This window comes from Cydia pomonella, chromosome 2 (genome assembly GCF_033807575.1).
Source record: "Cydia pomonella isolate Wapato2018A chromosome 2, ilCydPomo1, whole genome shotgun sequence".
NCBI classification, from domain to species: Eukaryota; Metazoa; Arthropoda; class Insecta; order Lepidoptera; family Tortricidae; genus Cydia; species Cydia pomonella.
The window spans coordinates 26,752,971-26,767,897 of NC_084704.1; the positions used below are offsets into that span (position 1 = coordinate 26,752,971).

Genomic DNA, 14,927 nt, shown 5'->3' on the forward strand with positions numbered 1-14,927 from the left:
TTGCGATATTCAATCGGGTTTTTGTCCAATTACATTGTTCTACACGCATCACTGTGCGCTGCTAACATATCTTGGTACGACTCGCATCCGTATGTAGAGCCCTAAAAACGTCTCTACGGATTTGCGTCTTTCAGCGACCGAAAAACAACAAAAGCCATTCATTTCGTTCATTCGTTCACTCGGTCGACATCAATCAATTTCATTGATCCATTTTTGTCTCTCATCATAGTTAAAAATTAAAAAACAAATTAAATACGCAGTGTTTATAGTGTAGTTTATGCTACCTTCACTCGTCTAAATCAGATAAATGTAAGTACTTTAAATTCACTGTCCATGAGTGCGTAATATTTGCAAAAAAAACTAAATACTCGTTGGCGTGGCATTAACGGACTGACGACATTTTGTTTTATCCAATGCATTGTATTTATGTATTTAGTGTTCACACGTCAGATCTGAATCGAATTATTTAACGCGCAGTATATTGCAGCATTACTAAATATATTTATATTTGCCTTTTTAGATAACCAAAAATAATGAGTTCCGGTGGCACTAGGGTGTATGTCGGCGGCCTTATAGAAGGCATAAAGAAGGAGGACTTAGAACGCGAGTTCGACAAATATGGCAAATTGAACTCCGTTTGGGTAGCACTTAACCCCCCAGGTTTTGCTTTCATAGAATTTGAAAACTTACAAGAGGCTGAAGATGCGTGTAGTGCGATGAACGGTATCGAGATGTTAGGCACGACTTTAAAAGTTGAACTGTCGAGGAAGCGGGACGGACCCAGGAGAAACGGCGGCGGCGGCGGTGGGTTCAGGGGAGGACGTGGAGGCGGTGGCTTCCGAGGCGGGCGATCCTTTGGAGGACCCCCTGGTGGCAACAGACCTTTCAACCCTTATGGTGGAGGTGGTGGAGGTGGCAGGTCGTTCAACCGTAACGGAGGCAGCCAAGGGAGTGGTGGTTATGGGTCAGGCGGTGGTGGTGGAAATTTCAGATCTCGATCACCTCTCTCTCGGTTTTAATTTAGCTTTAGAGTTTATTTAGGTGTTAGTGTTATCATAATCTGAAGCCTTCCAAGTTTTTAAATTCAATGTCTGGTAAATCTGGGGGTTGGATTCTAGGAAGAGTTCTGCTGGTGTTAAGTCTCAAGGAATTAGAGGTGAGTGTGCATTTATTCTCACAACTAGGTTGATGCATATGTAGTTCAATCTCTTGGGTGTTCCATTTTCCTTATAACTTAAAAGCAGTATGGTTTCATTCAGGATAAATGTTATTATTATTATGCAGACCACAAAAGTACTTTCATAAACCTTAACAGCATATTTCTTTACTAGTCAAGGAAAGTTGGCAGTGATTTTGATTAGATGGTGCAAGTGTCAAGTAAATGTCATAATTTCATAGAAGTTTGACATTTAAAATAATAAGTATACATATAACCCATGCACCATTCAACTCATCTTGCATTGACTCTACATTAAGGCATAGTTAACCCTTTACCAGGCAAAGGGTGATTTGCCACTCACATAATATATTATTTACAGGTTTTAGCTCCAAATCTCCTATTAAGTGTTATATTGATCCTTGAAAATATTATTTTATGATCTTCATTCACAGCAAACTTCTAAATCCAATAATGTTTCTTTGGCAGTTGTTTGAATTCACTTGACCAGTAATTTAGGTGGTTTATGACGGAAACCGAACACTGTTAGTTTCAGAGAAATAAAAGCAGAGTGGACAAAGTTTTGATAATTTGTAGATTTTGAGTGTTGGAAGATTATCTAATCTGGTACTTTAAAATCAAATCATTTAAAGTTTTGATAATTTGTAGATTTTGAGTGTTGGAAGGTTATCTAATCTCATACTTTACTAAATATTCATATTGTTTTTGTAATATTACTGGTCCTAATTCTGGAATTAGGAGTGAGATGACACTATCACATTACCTTGTTAGAATTTGACTATGTGGGAACTATTCTACCCATGGCCCATTTAGTTATCTTATTATATCATATAATGTTCATCCTATAACTATCAACCTTTGCCTGGTAAATAATTACACTAAATTGAATCTGGCAGTTCATTACTCAAGACAGGCAATAATGGGATTACTGTGTCCCAGGTTTCATTTCTGTTTTACAGGAACATATCTGACTTTTGCATTTTGTACAAGAGATTCATTACAGTTGTTAATCTGTATTAAGTACTTAATTAATTAAGCATGCTTGTTCTTCGCGGCCTGGTAAAGGGTATCCTGTAGTTTATTTTATAATAGTACTATGAATGAGTATGAATAGGATGACATCTGTGTTTGTGTCCATTTATGCTATCACAAATGAAAAAAAAATACTGTGACCTCTGTCAATCCCTACTATTATAAATGCAAAAGTAACTGCCTATATCCCAAATTTGATATGGCTTTAGTTTGAATCCCTGAATTCCATATAATTTTGCTGGGGAAAGGAAGCAGAGGCCCAGAAGCTATTATTGACATCATAGCTTCATTAACCTTTTGAACGCCAGACGGCGAAGGAATATGCCGGACGCAGGCGATCACGATTATTTAAGCAAAATTGAACTTTACGGGGTCCCGCGTTAGTCCCTATTGCATTGGCGAAACTGTCGACTGTAGCCGTTGTTGGCGTCCTTGGCAAGTCTTTCAGATGTCGGCCACAGCCGACGGTGGCGGTCAAAAGGTTAATTCTATCACACAAAAACCTTTTATCTATGTATGTATGTTCAGATACCAAATAATCTTTTTGTTGCAGTTCCTTGGAATATTTGATCTCGAATCTACTAATTCGTCGAGAAATTAATACAAGAACAATCTTCAGTGAATATTTAACATACTACCTAAGCGATCTACTGTTAAGTCCCCTTATAAATAAATGAAAAATATGATTACTTTGTTTAATAAGTTTTATTATACCATTTTATCTTACATTAATCATAAATTATAGTTATGAAGGGCTGCTGAGACATGCCATAAGAAGCTCCATTTTGTTCAAGAAGTTTTTGCCTTCCATTTTGTCCAGTTTGATTTCCTTGAAAGCTCCACCCAGATTTTCCCATTTCTTGTCTTGCACAAGTTCACTAGAGAAGAAGTCTTTCCTTGGAGATTGAGCAATGAAGACTTGCATGCCCACTGAAGGCTCACATCTTATTGCTATCATCCTATCACCTGAAGAGATAAAAAGATATATTAATATAACTAGTAACATAATCACTTAACTCAAAATTTCAATAAGTAATTTCTGTCAAAGTAAACTGACATTATTCAGTTCCACCTTTTTCAAGATAAATTTTGTAACAACAAACAATATAAGATAATAAAGTATACCATTTGGAGATGCTAGTAGGCATGATGAAGCATTCCCCAGTGGTTCTACAGGCCCCGAACCAAGATGCGAGCTGCTGGCAAGCAGCTGCCAACCCATACAGCGACCAACAGCTTGGACTGCAGTCATTTGGTGCTGGTATATCTAAGGAAGAGAGAAGTATACATGGTATTACAGTATAATACAGGTAATTGCAAATCAGACGGCTAACTTGTACACCAACCCCTTTAAAATTTGAATCATATAAAACTGCCTCATTTTGTTCCTAAAAAGATTTGAAATGTATTTACTTTCATTCAATTGAAAGTGCTTCTTTCCATACTAATTAACTGTTCTACTATTCAATATAATGAATATTTATTGGTTTTCTACATGTGATGCATTAAAGATTAGTTTTCAGTCGCATAACAAGTGAACTATATATATATCGCGTTATTGCATCAAATTATATTAAATTTCAACAAATTTTAACTAGATACCCTATTACAACTAGATAATACTTTTTTTTTTGTGTTGGTTTTAAGTTACCTGACAGTAAATTAGGTCTCTTAGTTCCTGTAGCTCGTAGGACAGATGCCGTACTTTGCCGTCGCGGCAAATGCACTTGAGAGTTTTTTCGCCGACGTGCACGACCAAGGATGTGCGGCACACAGCGTCGTACCTGTTAAATAGTTATTTGTTTTACAAGGGGGCAAAGTCGTTGTTTAACCGCTCGTGCTAATATTGATACCCGAGCAAGCGAATGATTCCAAAATTGAACCACGAGCGTAGCGAGTGGTTCGAGAAATAGAATCTTGAGCGTTGCGAGGGTATAAAGGCACGACGGTTAAACTAATTTTGCCTCCCAAGTGAAAAACAAAATTTTTCACCACACCAACGCGAGGAAAATACGAACTATGAAATACCAAACGAATCAAACCAAATCAAATCTCAAGAGGGCCTTTACCAGTTTGTGTGGTGAAAAAATAGTTGTCTTACAAGGGGGAAAAGTTGTCGTTTAACCGCCCGTGCTAAATTGCTAATATTGAAACCCAAGCAAACGAAATATTCCAAAATTTAACCACTAGCGTAGCGAGTGATTCGACAAGTGGAATTTTGAGTGCTGCGAGGATTTCAGGGCACGAGGGTTAAATAAATTTAGCCACAGAGTGAACAAAATTTTCACCACACAAAAATCAAACCCAAATTAACGTTATTAAATATTTATCATTCAAAATCATCAATTTTGAAAAGTCTGCTACCAGCCAACATAAGAAAAGAAGGGTTATTCCCACTAGTTACCACCAAGTTGTTACCAGTGGTAACTACTGGGAATTTTTTTCCCACCTTTTGCCACTGGTAACTACAACCAAAGAGAGCCGTTACCAGGTGGTGTGGTGGAAATATTTTACTACAGGTAAGAGTAAAACCGTCATGAAGGGGAGTATATGTACAAACGCAGGAGTTAAAAGCAACGAGAGAGCTGGTAACGGTGTTCCTCACGTCTTTATTTTTTAATCACTTTTACAGCTATATAAATAATCAAATACATGTCAAACCGAAGAAACTATTGCTAGCCTCCTAGAAATAAGCCCAACACTCACTGAAGAGAAACATTTTCAAAATTTATGCCATATTACATACCCTGATGCCATAATGTTGATTTTCACGCAAGACTGCGTGGGGCTGTTTAGGGCGTTCCAATGTGACACAATTAGAGGATCCTTGACCTGTCAAAGACATAAAAGAGTTTTATACGTTATCTATATATTTTTTTAATTATTGCAAACTGATCAGCGATTGACCCTAGTCCTCGCCTGAAAGAAAGTGAGTCAGTTTAGTAAATAGCCTATTAATCTTGCTGTAAAGATATCTTATTAGGTACTTAGAATGGATGCAGTTCGCGTTGAGAATGACGGTTTTTGCTAAGTCAGTTTTCGTTGATCGTTTTAACCTGTAGTGGGATGAGAATGACAAATGATCCAAAGAAAGCTTATCAGAAAATCTGGACGACGAGGTAATGAATTAAGCTAATGGTTTCTGTCAAGAGTAAACTGTATCACAATTTATTTATTTATTTAAACTTTATTGCATGATACAAAATTGTACAAATGTCAGACTTAATGCCTTAAGGCATTCATTACCAGTCAACCATTTGGGTCAATCAGGAACTTGAAGTTAACTCACATGTTCTGAAATTACGTTACCTCTTTAGCAATAGTATCCAGGACGTATTCGCTGCGACGTCGCATGAAGAAATGCTGTGCTTGCTGGATAATTTGTTCCAGCAAAGACTGCTCTTTGCTCATATCCAACAGCTCGTACCGGTCCGCGGCCATAGGACCTGGAGACAAGCAACATCGAATGTATTCATGAATAAATACAGTGGAACCTTGATAAGGCGAAATTCTCGTTAATACGAAATAAATAGCTGTTCCCTTCAAAGCCAAAAATCCCCATAACTACAAAATATTTGTGTCAAAGTCTAGTGAAAAGTCCCACTGTGTCGCTTTTTACACGAATAATCTCTCAAAGCGTCCTTACGGCAAGCGACAAAGTGGGACCTTTTGCTTGGAAACGACACATTTTAACATCGTTAAGACGAAGTCATCAACGGTTCCCTTCACGATTATTCAGAACTTACTTTCCTGGCTCATAAAATGAAATTAGACCTGAGATAACTCGAAAAAATAGACGTATTGTTTTGTCACCTCTAACTTCTATATATATAAATGCACGTGTCCTGACTCATTGACTAATCAACGCAGAGGTTAAAAAAGGGATGAAAGTTTGTAAGGGGTCATAGTTTTATTTTAAGCTAGGAACTTGATACTTTGTAAAAAGGTATTTTATTTAAATAGAAGAAAACCTAATTTTAGCGTTTTTGTAAATTCATCCCCTAAGGTGGTAAAAAAGGGGTTGAAAGATTGTATGGAGATCAAAATGTTTTTCAAGTGTGGAACTTGAAACTTCGTATATTTGCATATTGTTAGAATACAAGAAAAGTAATTTCAGCCTTTTTAAAAATTCATTTCCTAACTGGGTTAAAAAGGGGTTGAAAGTTTGAATCCATTATAAATGCTTTATAACTTCTAAGATAGTTATAATGCCCGATTACGAAACAAAATTATTTCAACATATTTGGAAATTCAATCCCTAATACAAGAAAACTAAATGATTTCAGCATATTTGGAAATTCAATCCCTCATTAAAATACAAGAAAACTATTTTCATTCAGTGTTTTTGTAAATTAATCCCCTAAGGTGGTGGAAAAGGGGTTTAAAATTAGTATAGAGATGAAAACAAATTCAAATGCGGAACTAATAGCATTTTGTATTTGTGTCTTTCTTTTTGTTTAGTTTTACTTCTATATCTTATACCTTTAAACGAGCAATTCTTGTATATATATATATATTTCTGTGATCTCGGAAACGGCTCTAACGATTTCGCTGAAATTTGGTATATGGGGGTTTTTGGGGGTATACAATCTATCTAGATTAGTCTTATGTTTGGGAAAACGCGTGTTGTCGAGTTTTCATGCGTTTTTCTTTCGACGCAGAATATGGTCGCTAATTTCGTATAGCAGCCACTGTCCGTCTGGTCCAGCGGGTTAAGACGCGGACTGCTAAACGAGTGTTACGGGTTCGAATCTCGCCCGGTGACTATCTTTTTTTTTTATATGTTCAAGTTTATATATAATTTTTTAAATTTTTATTGTTTTAGAAAAGTTTAATTTAGTAAAAAAAATGTAGTTAAGATTATCACCTATACACCACCATATTACAATAAATAGTTATAACCGAGCAAAGCTCGGTCGCCCAGGTACTAGCATATTATATCATAGAATAAGCAATTTCAGCGTTTATAAAAATGCATCCCCTGAAGGAGTAATGAGTTGAAATTTTTAAGTAACGCAAAGCGGGAGCTACTATGGCCAGAAACTTGAAGTTAGCACATCAGGTTACATTTGCGGGGTGGTGCTCTACTGTACGTACCGGCCAGGCAGCGCCGCTTGGAGGGCCCGAGCGGGCCGGTGGCGGGGTGCGGGAGGGATGGTGCTCTACTGTACGTACCGGCCAGGCAGCGCCGCTTGGAGGGCCCGAGCGGGCCGGTGGCGGGGTGCGGGAGGGGTGGTGCTCTACTGTACGTACCGGCCAGGCAGCGCCGCTTGGAGGGCCCGAGCGGGCCGGTGGCGGGGTGCGGGAGGGGTGGTGCTCTACTGTACGTACCGGCCAGGCAGCGCCGCTTGGAGGGCCCGAGCGGGCCGGTGGCGGGGTGCGGGAGGGGTGGTGCTCTACTGTACGTACCGGCCAGGCAGCGCCGCTTGGAGGGCCCGAGCGGGCCGGTGGCGGGGTGCGGGAGGGGTGGTGCTCTACTGTACGTACCGGCCAGGCAGCGCCGCTTGGAGGGCCCGAGCGGGCCGGTGGCGGGGTGCGGGAGGGGTGGTGCTCTACTGTACGTACCGGCCAGGCAGCGCCGCTTGGAGGGCCCGAGCGGGCCGGTGGCGGGGTGCGGGAGGGGTGGTGCTCTACTGTACGTACCGGCCAGGCAGCGCCGCTTGGAGGGCCCGAGCGGGCCGGTGGCGGGGTGCGGGAGGGGTGGTGCTCTACTGTACGTACCGGCCAGGCAGCGCCGCTTGGAGGGCCCGAGCGGGCCGGTGGCGGGGTGCGGGAGGGGTGGTGCTCTACTGTACGTACCGGCCAGGCAGCGCCGCTTGGAGGGCCCGAGCGGGCCGGTGGCGGGGTGCGGGAGGGGTGGTGCTCTACTGTACGTACCGGCCAGGCAGCGCCGCTTGGAGGGCCCGAGCGGGCCGGTGGCGGGGTGCGGGAAGGGGTGGTGCGTGTTGGCGTGGTGCACGGCGCGCAGCAGCTGGTGCAGCGAGTGCTCCAGCACGTGGTCGTGCTCCGACTTGCCGGCGCCACCTTCGCCCTGAGCAAACATTCAAACTTCTAAAATTTTAAATGACTGAGTAGGTAATTTAACATTTAACATGCTCTGGGTATACAGTGGCGTTGAATCCTCCTTAAGTTACTAACTTTTATTTAATCTTGCAGGTGGATATTGAGTAAAGGATGACTCACGCTAGATCGGGCCGGGGTTGGGCCAGAGCCTCCGGCGCTTCGATTTCTATGGGAAGCACCACGTGATCGCTGATCAGCCGTTATAGAAAATGACGTGTCGAACGCCTCGGTCCGGCCCCGGCCCGGTCTAGCGTGAGTCATCCTTAAATATAATGCGATTTGTGAGTTGTGAGTGGGGTGTCACACACTGACTAATGATGAAAGAAAAATACCAGCAATATACTCCCGTCACTAAATTCGACTCTTATGATCACATGCAACACGAGGACACTCCTAACGGTGTTGACTTGACTCCTCTGCACATCGCGCGTCGTTTGATATACGTGCGAAAGTGTAACTGTCAACTGTCAGGCGCGAGTTCTTCCTCACTTGTATCAAAACGTAATATGTATTGAGAAACAAATTATTTTATGATAAAAAGTAAACAGGCTTGAATACATACCTTGACTGCATCAGGGTTGCTGTTATTGGTATTTTGACCGTTATTATGGCAGAGTCCAATGAGCAACTGGATTCCAGGGAGGACCTTGAATAAATACGTATCATGTTAATAATAATGGTTTTAAAACGAGCAACAGTGAAGCGAGATCGAGAGGTGCTTCTAGTAATTCTATTGCAGATGAGCAACTTGTGATCGTCATTTATGTTTCAGCTTGCAATTGGCCGGTTTTCTGTATAGTTGAATCACTTAATATATAATAGAACAGCTTGGATGTCTAGTCTCCAATTCACCCTCAATTGCTCAAAGGTTAACTTCTTCGTTAAAGGTTAACTCGTTCGCCTTTGTAACTAATGATGTGTGTTTTTTCCTGTTTTAGTTTGTTTACTCTTTTGTACAATAAAGTGTTCTACTACTACTACTTATTGAAATTGGAGTTAAGATTTTCCTGTCTGTCTCTCTGGCAAGCACTTATGGGAATGAATCATTCCCGCCTTCCATCTGGTCCCACAGGCGCAGGAATACACTGGGCATATGAGAGAGCATCAGTGACTTGTTAAACATACCATAGCCATAATCTGGTTACCCACAACCATGTGTGGTATCAAGGCGCCGAGCTGCACCGCCTCGGCCGCGAGCCGCGTGAACAGCTCCTTGCAGAGCAGCACGTTCTGTGCAGCTTCTAGCTTCTGTTGCCAGTGCAGCTCCGCAACTTCACCGGTTAGTTTAGGACTGACGAGAGAGCAGCAGTCACTTGTTAAACCTACCGTAGCCATGATCTGGTTGCCCACAACCATGTGCGGTATCGAAGCATCGAGCTGCACCGCCTCGGCCGCGAGCCGGGCGAACAGCTCCTTGCAGAACAGCACGTTCTGTGCGGCTTCCAGCTTCTGCTGCCAGTGCAGCTCCGCGCCCTCGCCCGGCAGAGTGCCCGGGCAGTTTAGAGCAGAAGAGGAGAGAGTCGCAGTCACAACGTCTTCTTGTTCTGAAAACATAATAGGTTATTTTTGATGCCAAAATGATCTTTTTTGTCAAGGATTAAAAAGGAGTAGTCCGTCAGTCGAACTGTGATCAGGTATTTATTATTTATATAGTAAGCAAACCTTTTTGACAGAGTACGGATATGAAGGCTACGCCCTGTAGTTCAGGGGGTACTGTGACTCGCAGTGCTGAAGGTGCCGGACCAGCTGCGTTCAGGCTCATGGCAGCTGCTATCTGTTCCTCAGGAGCTTTGGTTACCTGTAGTTATATTATGAGTTGATTGATGCTCTGATTATATCAACATCACATACATACAGTCCTATGCATTGTTCTTATACATTGGTATAGATTGTTTTGTTTTCCCAAAAGTCAAACATTGACATATTTATATTTGTTTATTATTAATCTAAATTGCTACTTCAGTTATAAAATCTGTGTATCTTGTATTTAAAAACGTAAGAAATTCAAATGTGCAGGTGAGCAATTTTTATGCATGTCTAACACAAAAATTACCTCAAATACTCCAGTCTGACTGAACTTTGACCCTGCAGTCCTATAGCTCAAATCCCCAACAATAGTGTTAGACACTTTCTTGAGTCGCCAGTTCTGCCTCAACCTCAGCAAGTCAATGTGGAAGTCTGGCATGTTGCGGTTCATTCTCATGGTCTCACTGGCTCGGAGACGTTCCACACCTGCCAGTAGAACGGCAGCTGCTGCTCCAAGTGCTTTCTTGCGACCATATACTTGGAGCATGGGACGTGTGTCTTGCTGATCTGCTTGTATTGGGTCTAAAATCTGTGAGCAGTATAGTTTTATATTTAATCTATATGTTTAATATTACCAAGCATTCTTTCAACTACATAAACCTTTTTATTTATCTTTAAACAGTTTTTTTTTATAATTGTTCTGACAATAGTGGGATTCCTATTTAGTAGATTAATACACATTTAACTTGGAAATTGCTAATAGGTTTGATTGTCCGATGTTAAAGCACTGGACCGAGCTAATTAAAAGTGTTGCGCAATTTATAATATAGATATATTATGTAGGTATATATATATTGTAAATTGGCTTATCTTATTTAAATTATATTTATAAATACTAATACTAGGTTAAGATATTTTCTTGTTGTACTAACACTCTATGGATACACTGTTTGTCCGAAGTAAAGAAAGAAAATTTAAAAAAAATAAATTAACACACAATACGATGATGACCGGTACACAATATGACGACCGGTCTGGGTTAGTGGGTAGTGACCCTGCCTATGAAGCCGATTGTCCCGGGTTCAAATCCTGGTAAGGGCATTTATTCGTGTGATGAACATGGATATTTGTTCCTGAGTCATGGGTGTTTTCTATGTATTTAAGTATTTATAAATATTTATATATTATATATATATCGTTGTCTAAGTACCCTCAACACAAGCCTTATTGAGCTTACTGTGGGACTTACAATTTGTGTAATAATGTCCTATAATATTTATTATTTATTTATTATTTAATACACACTCAGGCAGGGAGTTCAAGTACTTCAACGCAGAGGTTGCTCGCTGAGCATGGATATCATTGTTTGAATTTAAAAAATTATAATTGGTAAGTTTGATAAAAAAATAAATTATAGGTAAAAAAACTTAAGTAAGTCGCCTGTTGTATGTAGTTGTGAGTTGTTCGAATAGACATTTGTTTTGTTAGTGTGTGTCTTTTAAACATGTATTGTCTATTCGAACACGTCACAACTACATACAACAGGTGACTTACTTAAGTTTTTTACCTATACACATTTTTCGAAGCAATTTTTATGTTAATAGTTCTAATGGTGCGATTTAGACCATGTTCGTGTTTTTTTTATCAAGGTAAACGGTTGTCAGGTTTTGATCAGTCAATTTATAAGAGGCCTCAAGATTGCAATTCATATTTTTTGGCACTTGTATAATGAAAAAATGTCCTACTAATTTTCAAAAACTGCTGGTTGAATGCACTGCAGCTTTAACAGTAGTGTAGAGGTCTGGGCTATCAAAATTGCAGCTAACTTATTTTGGTCTGATTCATTTTGCCTTTTTGGCAAGGTACTTAAAATAACATCTACAAGGATAGCAATGTTGTTGCCTAAAGACCATTGTTGCGTCTACAATAGTATAGTAGTAGTGAATAGATTTTTTTTGCCAGGGGGGGGGGGGGGTCACCTCTCTCTGCAGCTAGCTGTACATTGTGGCAAAAACTGTAAACAAGAGTTAGAGAAACACAATACCAAAATGTGGAGATTTTTAAAATTGATTTTATCAGTGTTTTCCCATCTGTCCCCAACAGGCACAGACGGGAATAGGCATTACATAGAAATCATTCCCATTTGTGCCCTCTTCTTGTAAGGCAGTGGTCATGTGGGGCGGGCACAAATGGGAATACACCTTTTTATCAAACTTGAAAGGAAATAGATACATTCTTTTGGCCAAAGTTATTGGAATTACAAAAAAATATGAATGCTGACGCATTATTTAGTTACATTCACTGCCAGGATCCCACCTGGTGGGTGCTCGTGAACTTTGTTCAGATGCCGGACAACCCACTGGGCGGGTTGTTTTGTACGCAGCTATAGACCACCGGTTTCTGGGGTAGTGCACCGTTTTTTGTCTGGCAGTGAATGTGTTAACTAGTCCTAAGAAAATTTGTAAATTGAGAATGATATATTCTCAATATATCTGCAATCAAATTGCCATATCTCGGTATAATGTACCATGCATTTATGTGAAAAGTGATGGCTGGAGCCAGACATTGCTGGCTAGACAATAGCCAATTGGATCAATCCATAAAATATAATCCAAGTCGCAATTTCACATTAGATATTTTTTTATTATTGAAGTTGATGGTTTCAGGTTCGAATCCCCGTAAGGACATTTATTAGTGTGATGAGCATGGATATTTGTTCCTGGGTCATGGGCTTTGGTTTTATATGTATATAAGTATGTATATTGTTACCAAGTACCTAAGCTTTGTTTAGTTTGGGTCTAGGTTGATATGTGTAGGATGGACTAGGTTGATATGTCCCTAAATATTTATTTATTTTATTTTTAATATATCTCCAGATAAGTAAAATATCAATTATGCATAGTGAATAAAAGGAACATGTAATAAAATTGTGACTTGTATAACTCTTGTTTTGAAATAACCCAACAAATTTTAATGAACTCAGCAGCCTTGCTACTGCTTACTTTAAGTTCCATGATAACCAAATCAATATAGTTTTATTGTATTTTCTAACCATGTATCTTTTCTCCTTGGCAATGCTGAGTACATCGGCCAGGACACACACTTGTGTCAGAGCATCTCTCAATTTGTTCCTCACAGAGTCCCATGGCCACTGACTCGATTGGTACCCGGGTTCCTTGCTGTCCTCCTCAGATTTCGCCTCTACTTCAGGCTCTTTCTTAATATTACAGAATTCATCATCTGATTTGGCAAAATCAATTTTCTGTGCTAAACGCGCAAGGTTCTCTGACATAGACAACGGCCTGAAATATACAAAAAAAAAATCGTATAAACCAAGCAATTCAATTTACTTTACGCAAAAACTTTGTATTTCAACCTATATCCATGATTAAATACTCACGCTTGATATATTTCTTGGCCATCGTAGGTTATTTCTTGTATCTGATTTTCTATGGGTGCTTCAATTGATATATTTACTGAGTTCGCCATTTTAGTGCAAAATTATATAAAAGTTAAAACAGTTTATATTATATTTATTATGTATTTATTAATATTATCTCGGCAAACATTTCTATTCCATTATCACAATTACAATTTACAAAACAAATTTCATGTCATTGTCAGATTGGCGTTACATGTTAAATTGCTACAAAACAAAATTCTTAATTCCCATAAGGCGAAATGATATCATTTTAAGCGTAGTTTTTGCAAAAAAATAATATGAAGGTAGTATTTTTCATACTCATTCAGTAGTTAACTATAAGAGAAGCAGTTAAGAGAGAAATAAAAGTTCTATCATGTAATTAAATTCGTAATGATTACTTCACTTTAGGGAAATTTCATCCTGTAGTCACCCTAAATCATAGACCAGATAATATTTTTTCGTTATAAAGCATACCATTCACGCAGGGATTTTGTCTGGTATCTGACCAATGGGGCTATATAGACCTTGCAATGCAACAAATCGCATGTAATTTTCGATACAGTGTGGGAGTATTATATTCTTTGATATAATTGATATTGTATGTCTATGTTTGATACAGTGCTTGAGGGCGTCTGCTGCTGGCGTGGGTGTACGGAGTGGGCTTATCTCATAAGCCCCCTCCAGACTATGCGCGTGAATCGCGGCGTTAATACATTCAACGACTCTTCTCTTTCCGCACAGACTCTAAATTGTTTATGCCTACCCCAACCAATGGTTGTCATGTCAACTGGCTATCGACTTTTTTGTAGGAGTGTATTATACTCGAATTTAATTTCAATAGTCGTTTAAGTTTCGAAATTTAAATGAAACTTGGTGGAAACTTTGTGTCTAATAAAATTACTGCTTTTGGTACTTTTTTTGGCAAGTTCTAATATTACTTTTCGTCATGTCGGATCGTTCTATAGCCGTGAGTATCATCACTTATTGCGAGAAGTCAAGTTATTTTCAAGCGAGAATTGAAAGTTTCAAACAATATTCTCTACTAATTATACTTACTTAACTTTACATGGAACTAATAATTTTTAATCTGCGTTTTAGGCAATTTGGACAAGTATCTCCACACCGGTTATGTATATTTTATATTGTTTTTGTAATCCCACATCTATGATTTTATTTTTACAGTCCCGACCCAGCCTGGAGCAGGTGGTAGCTATTGTAGACTTCATGGAAAAACACCAAACTTTGGCTCTTGGGCTATTGCGAGGACTAGAAGGGCGGGAGGAGAGCAAGAAGTTATGGTTCCAGCTTACGCGGATAGTCAATGGTATAACTGGACCTACTAGACCTATGAAGTCATGGATTAAAGTAAGTCAACCCAATAACATAAGTCAAAGTATGAAGGAAAAGAGTTTTTTTGTCAAAAATATCATTTTTGATACAAGCTCTTATCGCTTACTGTACTTTTCTTTCAACAGGCAACTAATA

At 39.5% G+C, this 14,927-nt stretch overlaps 3 protein-coding genes across 6 annotated transcripts in view; 2 read left to right on the plus strand and 1 right to left on the minus strand.

Moving 5' to 3' along the window:
- The first annotated feature begins 149 nt into the window (after window positions 1-149).
- Window positions 150-2,903, plus strand: LOC133534779 (RNA-binding protein Rsf1). Its single transcript, XM_061874056.1, has 3 exons — window positions 150-309; window positions 521-1,156; window positions 2,763-2,903. Exon 2 carries the CDS (start codon window positions 534-536, stop codon window positions 1,017-1,019), a length of 486 nt encoding a protein of 161 aa, XP_061730040.1. The 5' UTR covers window positions 150-309; window positions 521-533; the 3' UTR covers window positions 1,020-1,156; window positions 2,763-2,903.
- On the minus strand, window positions 2,896-13,608 carry LOC133534773 (mediator of RNA polymerase II transcription subunit 17). 2 transcript variants are annotated; one of them, XM_061874043.1, is made up of 12 exons: window positions 13,419-13,608; window positions 13,071-13,320; window positions 10,326-10,607; window positions 9,935-10,070; window positions 9,599-9,816; window positions 8,835-8,918; window positions 7,307-8,240; window positions 5,519-5,655; window positions 4,956-5,041; window positions 3,861-3,993; window positions 3,335-3,476; window positions 2,896-3,175 (listed from the first exon to the last, which is right to left on the minus strand). In XM_061874043.1, exons 1-12 carry the CDS (start codon window positions 13,505-13,507, stop codon window positions 2,955-2,957), a joined length of 2,712 nt encoding a protein of 903 aa, XP_061730027.1. In that variant the 5' UTR covers window positions 13,508-13,608; the 3' UTR covers window positions 2,896-2,954. The 2 variants fall into 2 exon arrangements, with proteins under 2 accessions (XP_061730027.1, XP_061730028.1); XM_061874044.1 differs by having other exon boundaries at window positions 8,087-8,240; window positions 13,419-13,599.
- Window positions 13,609-14,257: 649 nt separating this feature from the next.
- Window positions 14,258-14,927, plus strand: part of LOC133534778 (uncharacterized) — a 69,661-nt gene continuing 68,991 nt past the window's right edge. Inside the window, exons 1-2 of one of the 3 annotated variants that reach the window (XM_061874055.1) lie at window positions 14,258-14,409; window positions 14,625-14,807. In XM_061874055.1, the coding sequence (XP_061730039.1) occupies window positions 14,389-14,409; window positions 14,625-14,807 (204 nt within the window). In that variant the 5' untranslated portion in view covers window positions 14,258-14,388. The other 2 variants (XM_061874054.1, XM_061874053.1) reach the window with 2 other exon arrangements.

What these genes read in the sequence shown, in the direction of transcription:
- LOC133534779 (XM_061874056.1), top strand. Translation starts at nt 534, where the DNA reads ATGAGTTCCGGTGGCACTAGGGTGTATGTCGGCGGCCTTATAGAAGGC.
- LOC133534773 (XM_061874043.1), bottom strand. Translation starts at nt 13,507, where the DNA reads ATGGCGAACTCAGTAAATATATCAATTGAAGCACCCATAGAAAATCAG. An exon ending in GAGACCTAATTTACTGTCAG is followed by an intron (nt 3,477 to 3,860) that starts GTAACTTAAAAC and finishes TCTCTTCCTTAG; the next exon opens with ATATACCAGCACCAAATGAC. An exon ending in CCTACTAGCATCTCCAAATG is followed by an intron (nt 3,176 to 3,334) that starts GTATACTTTATT and finishes TTATCTCTTCAG; the next exon opens with GTGATAGGATGATAGCAATA.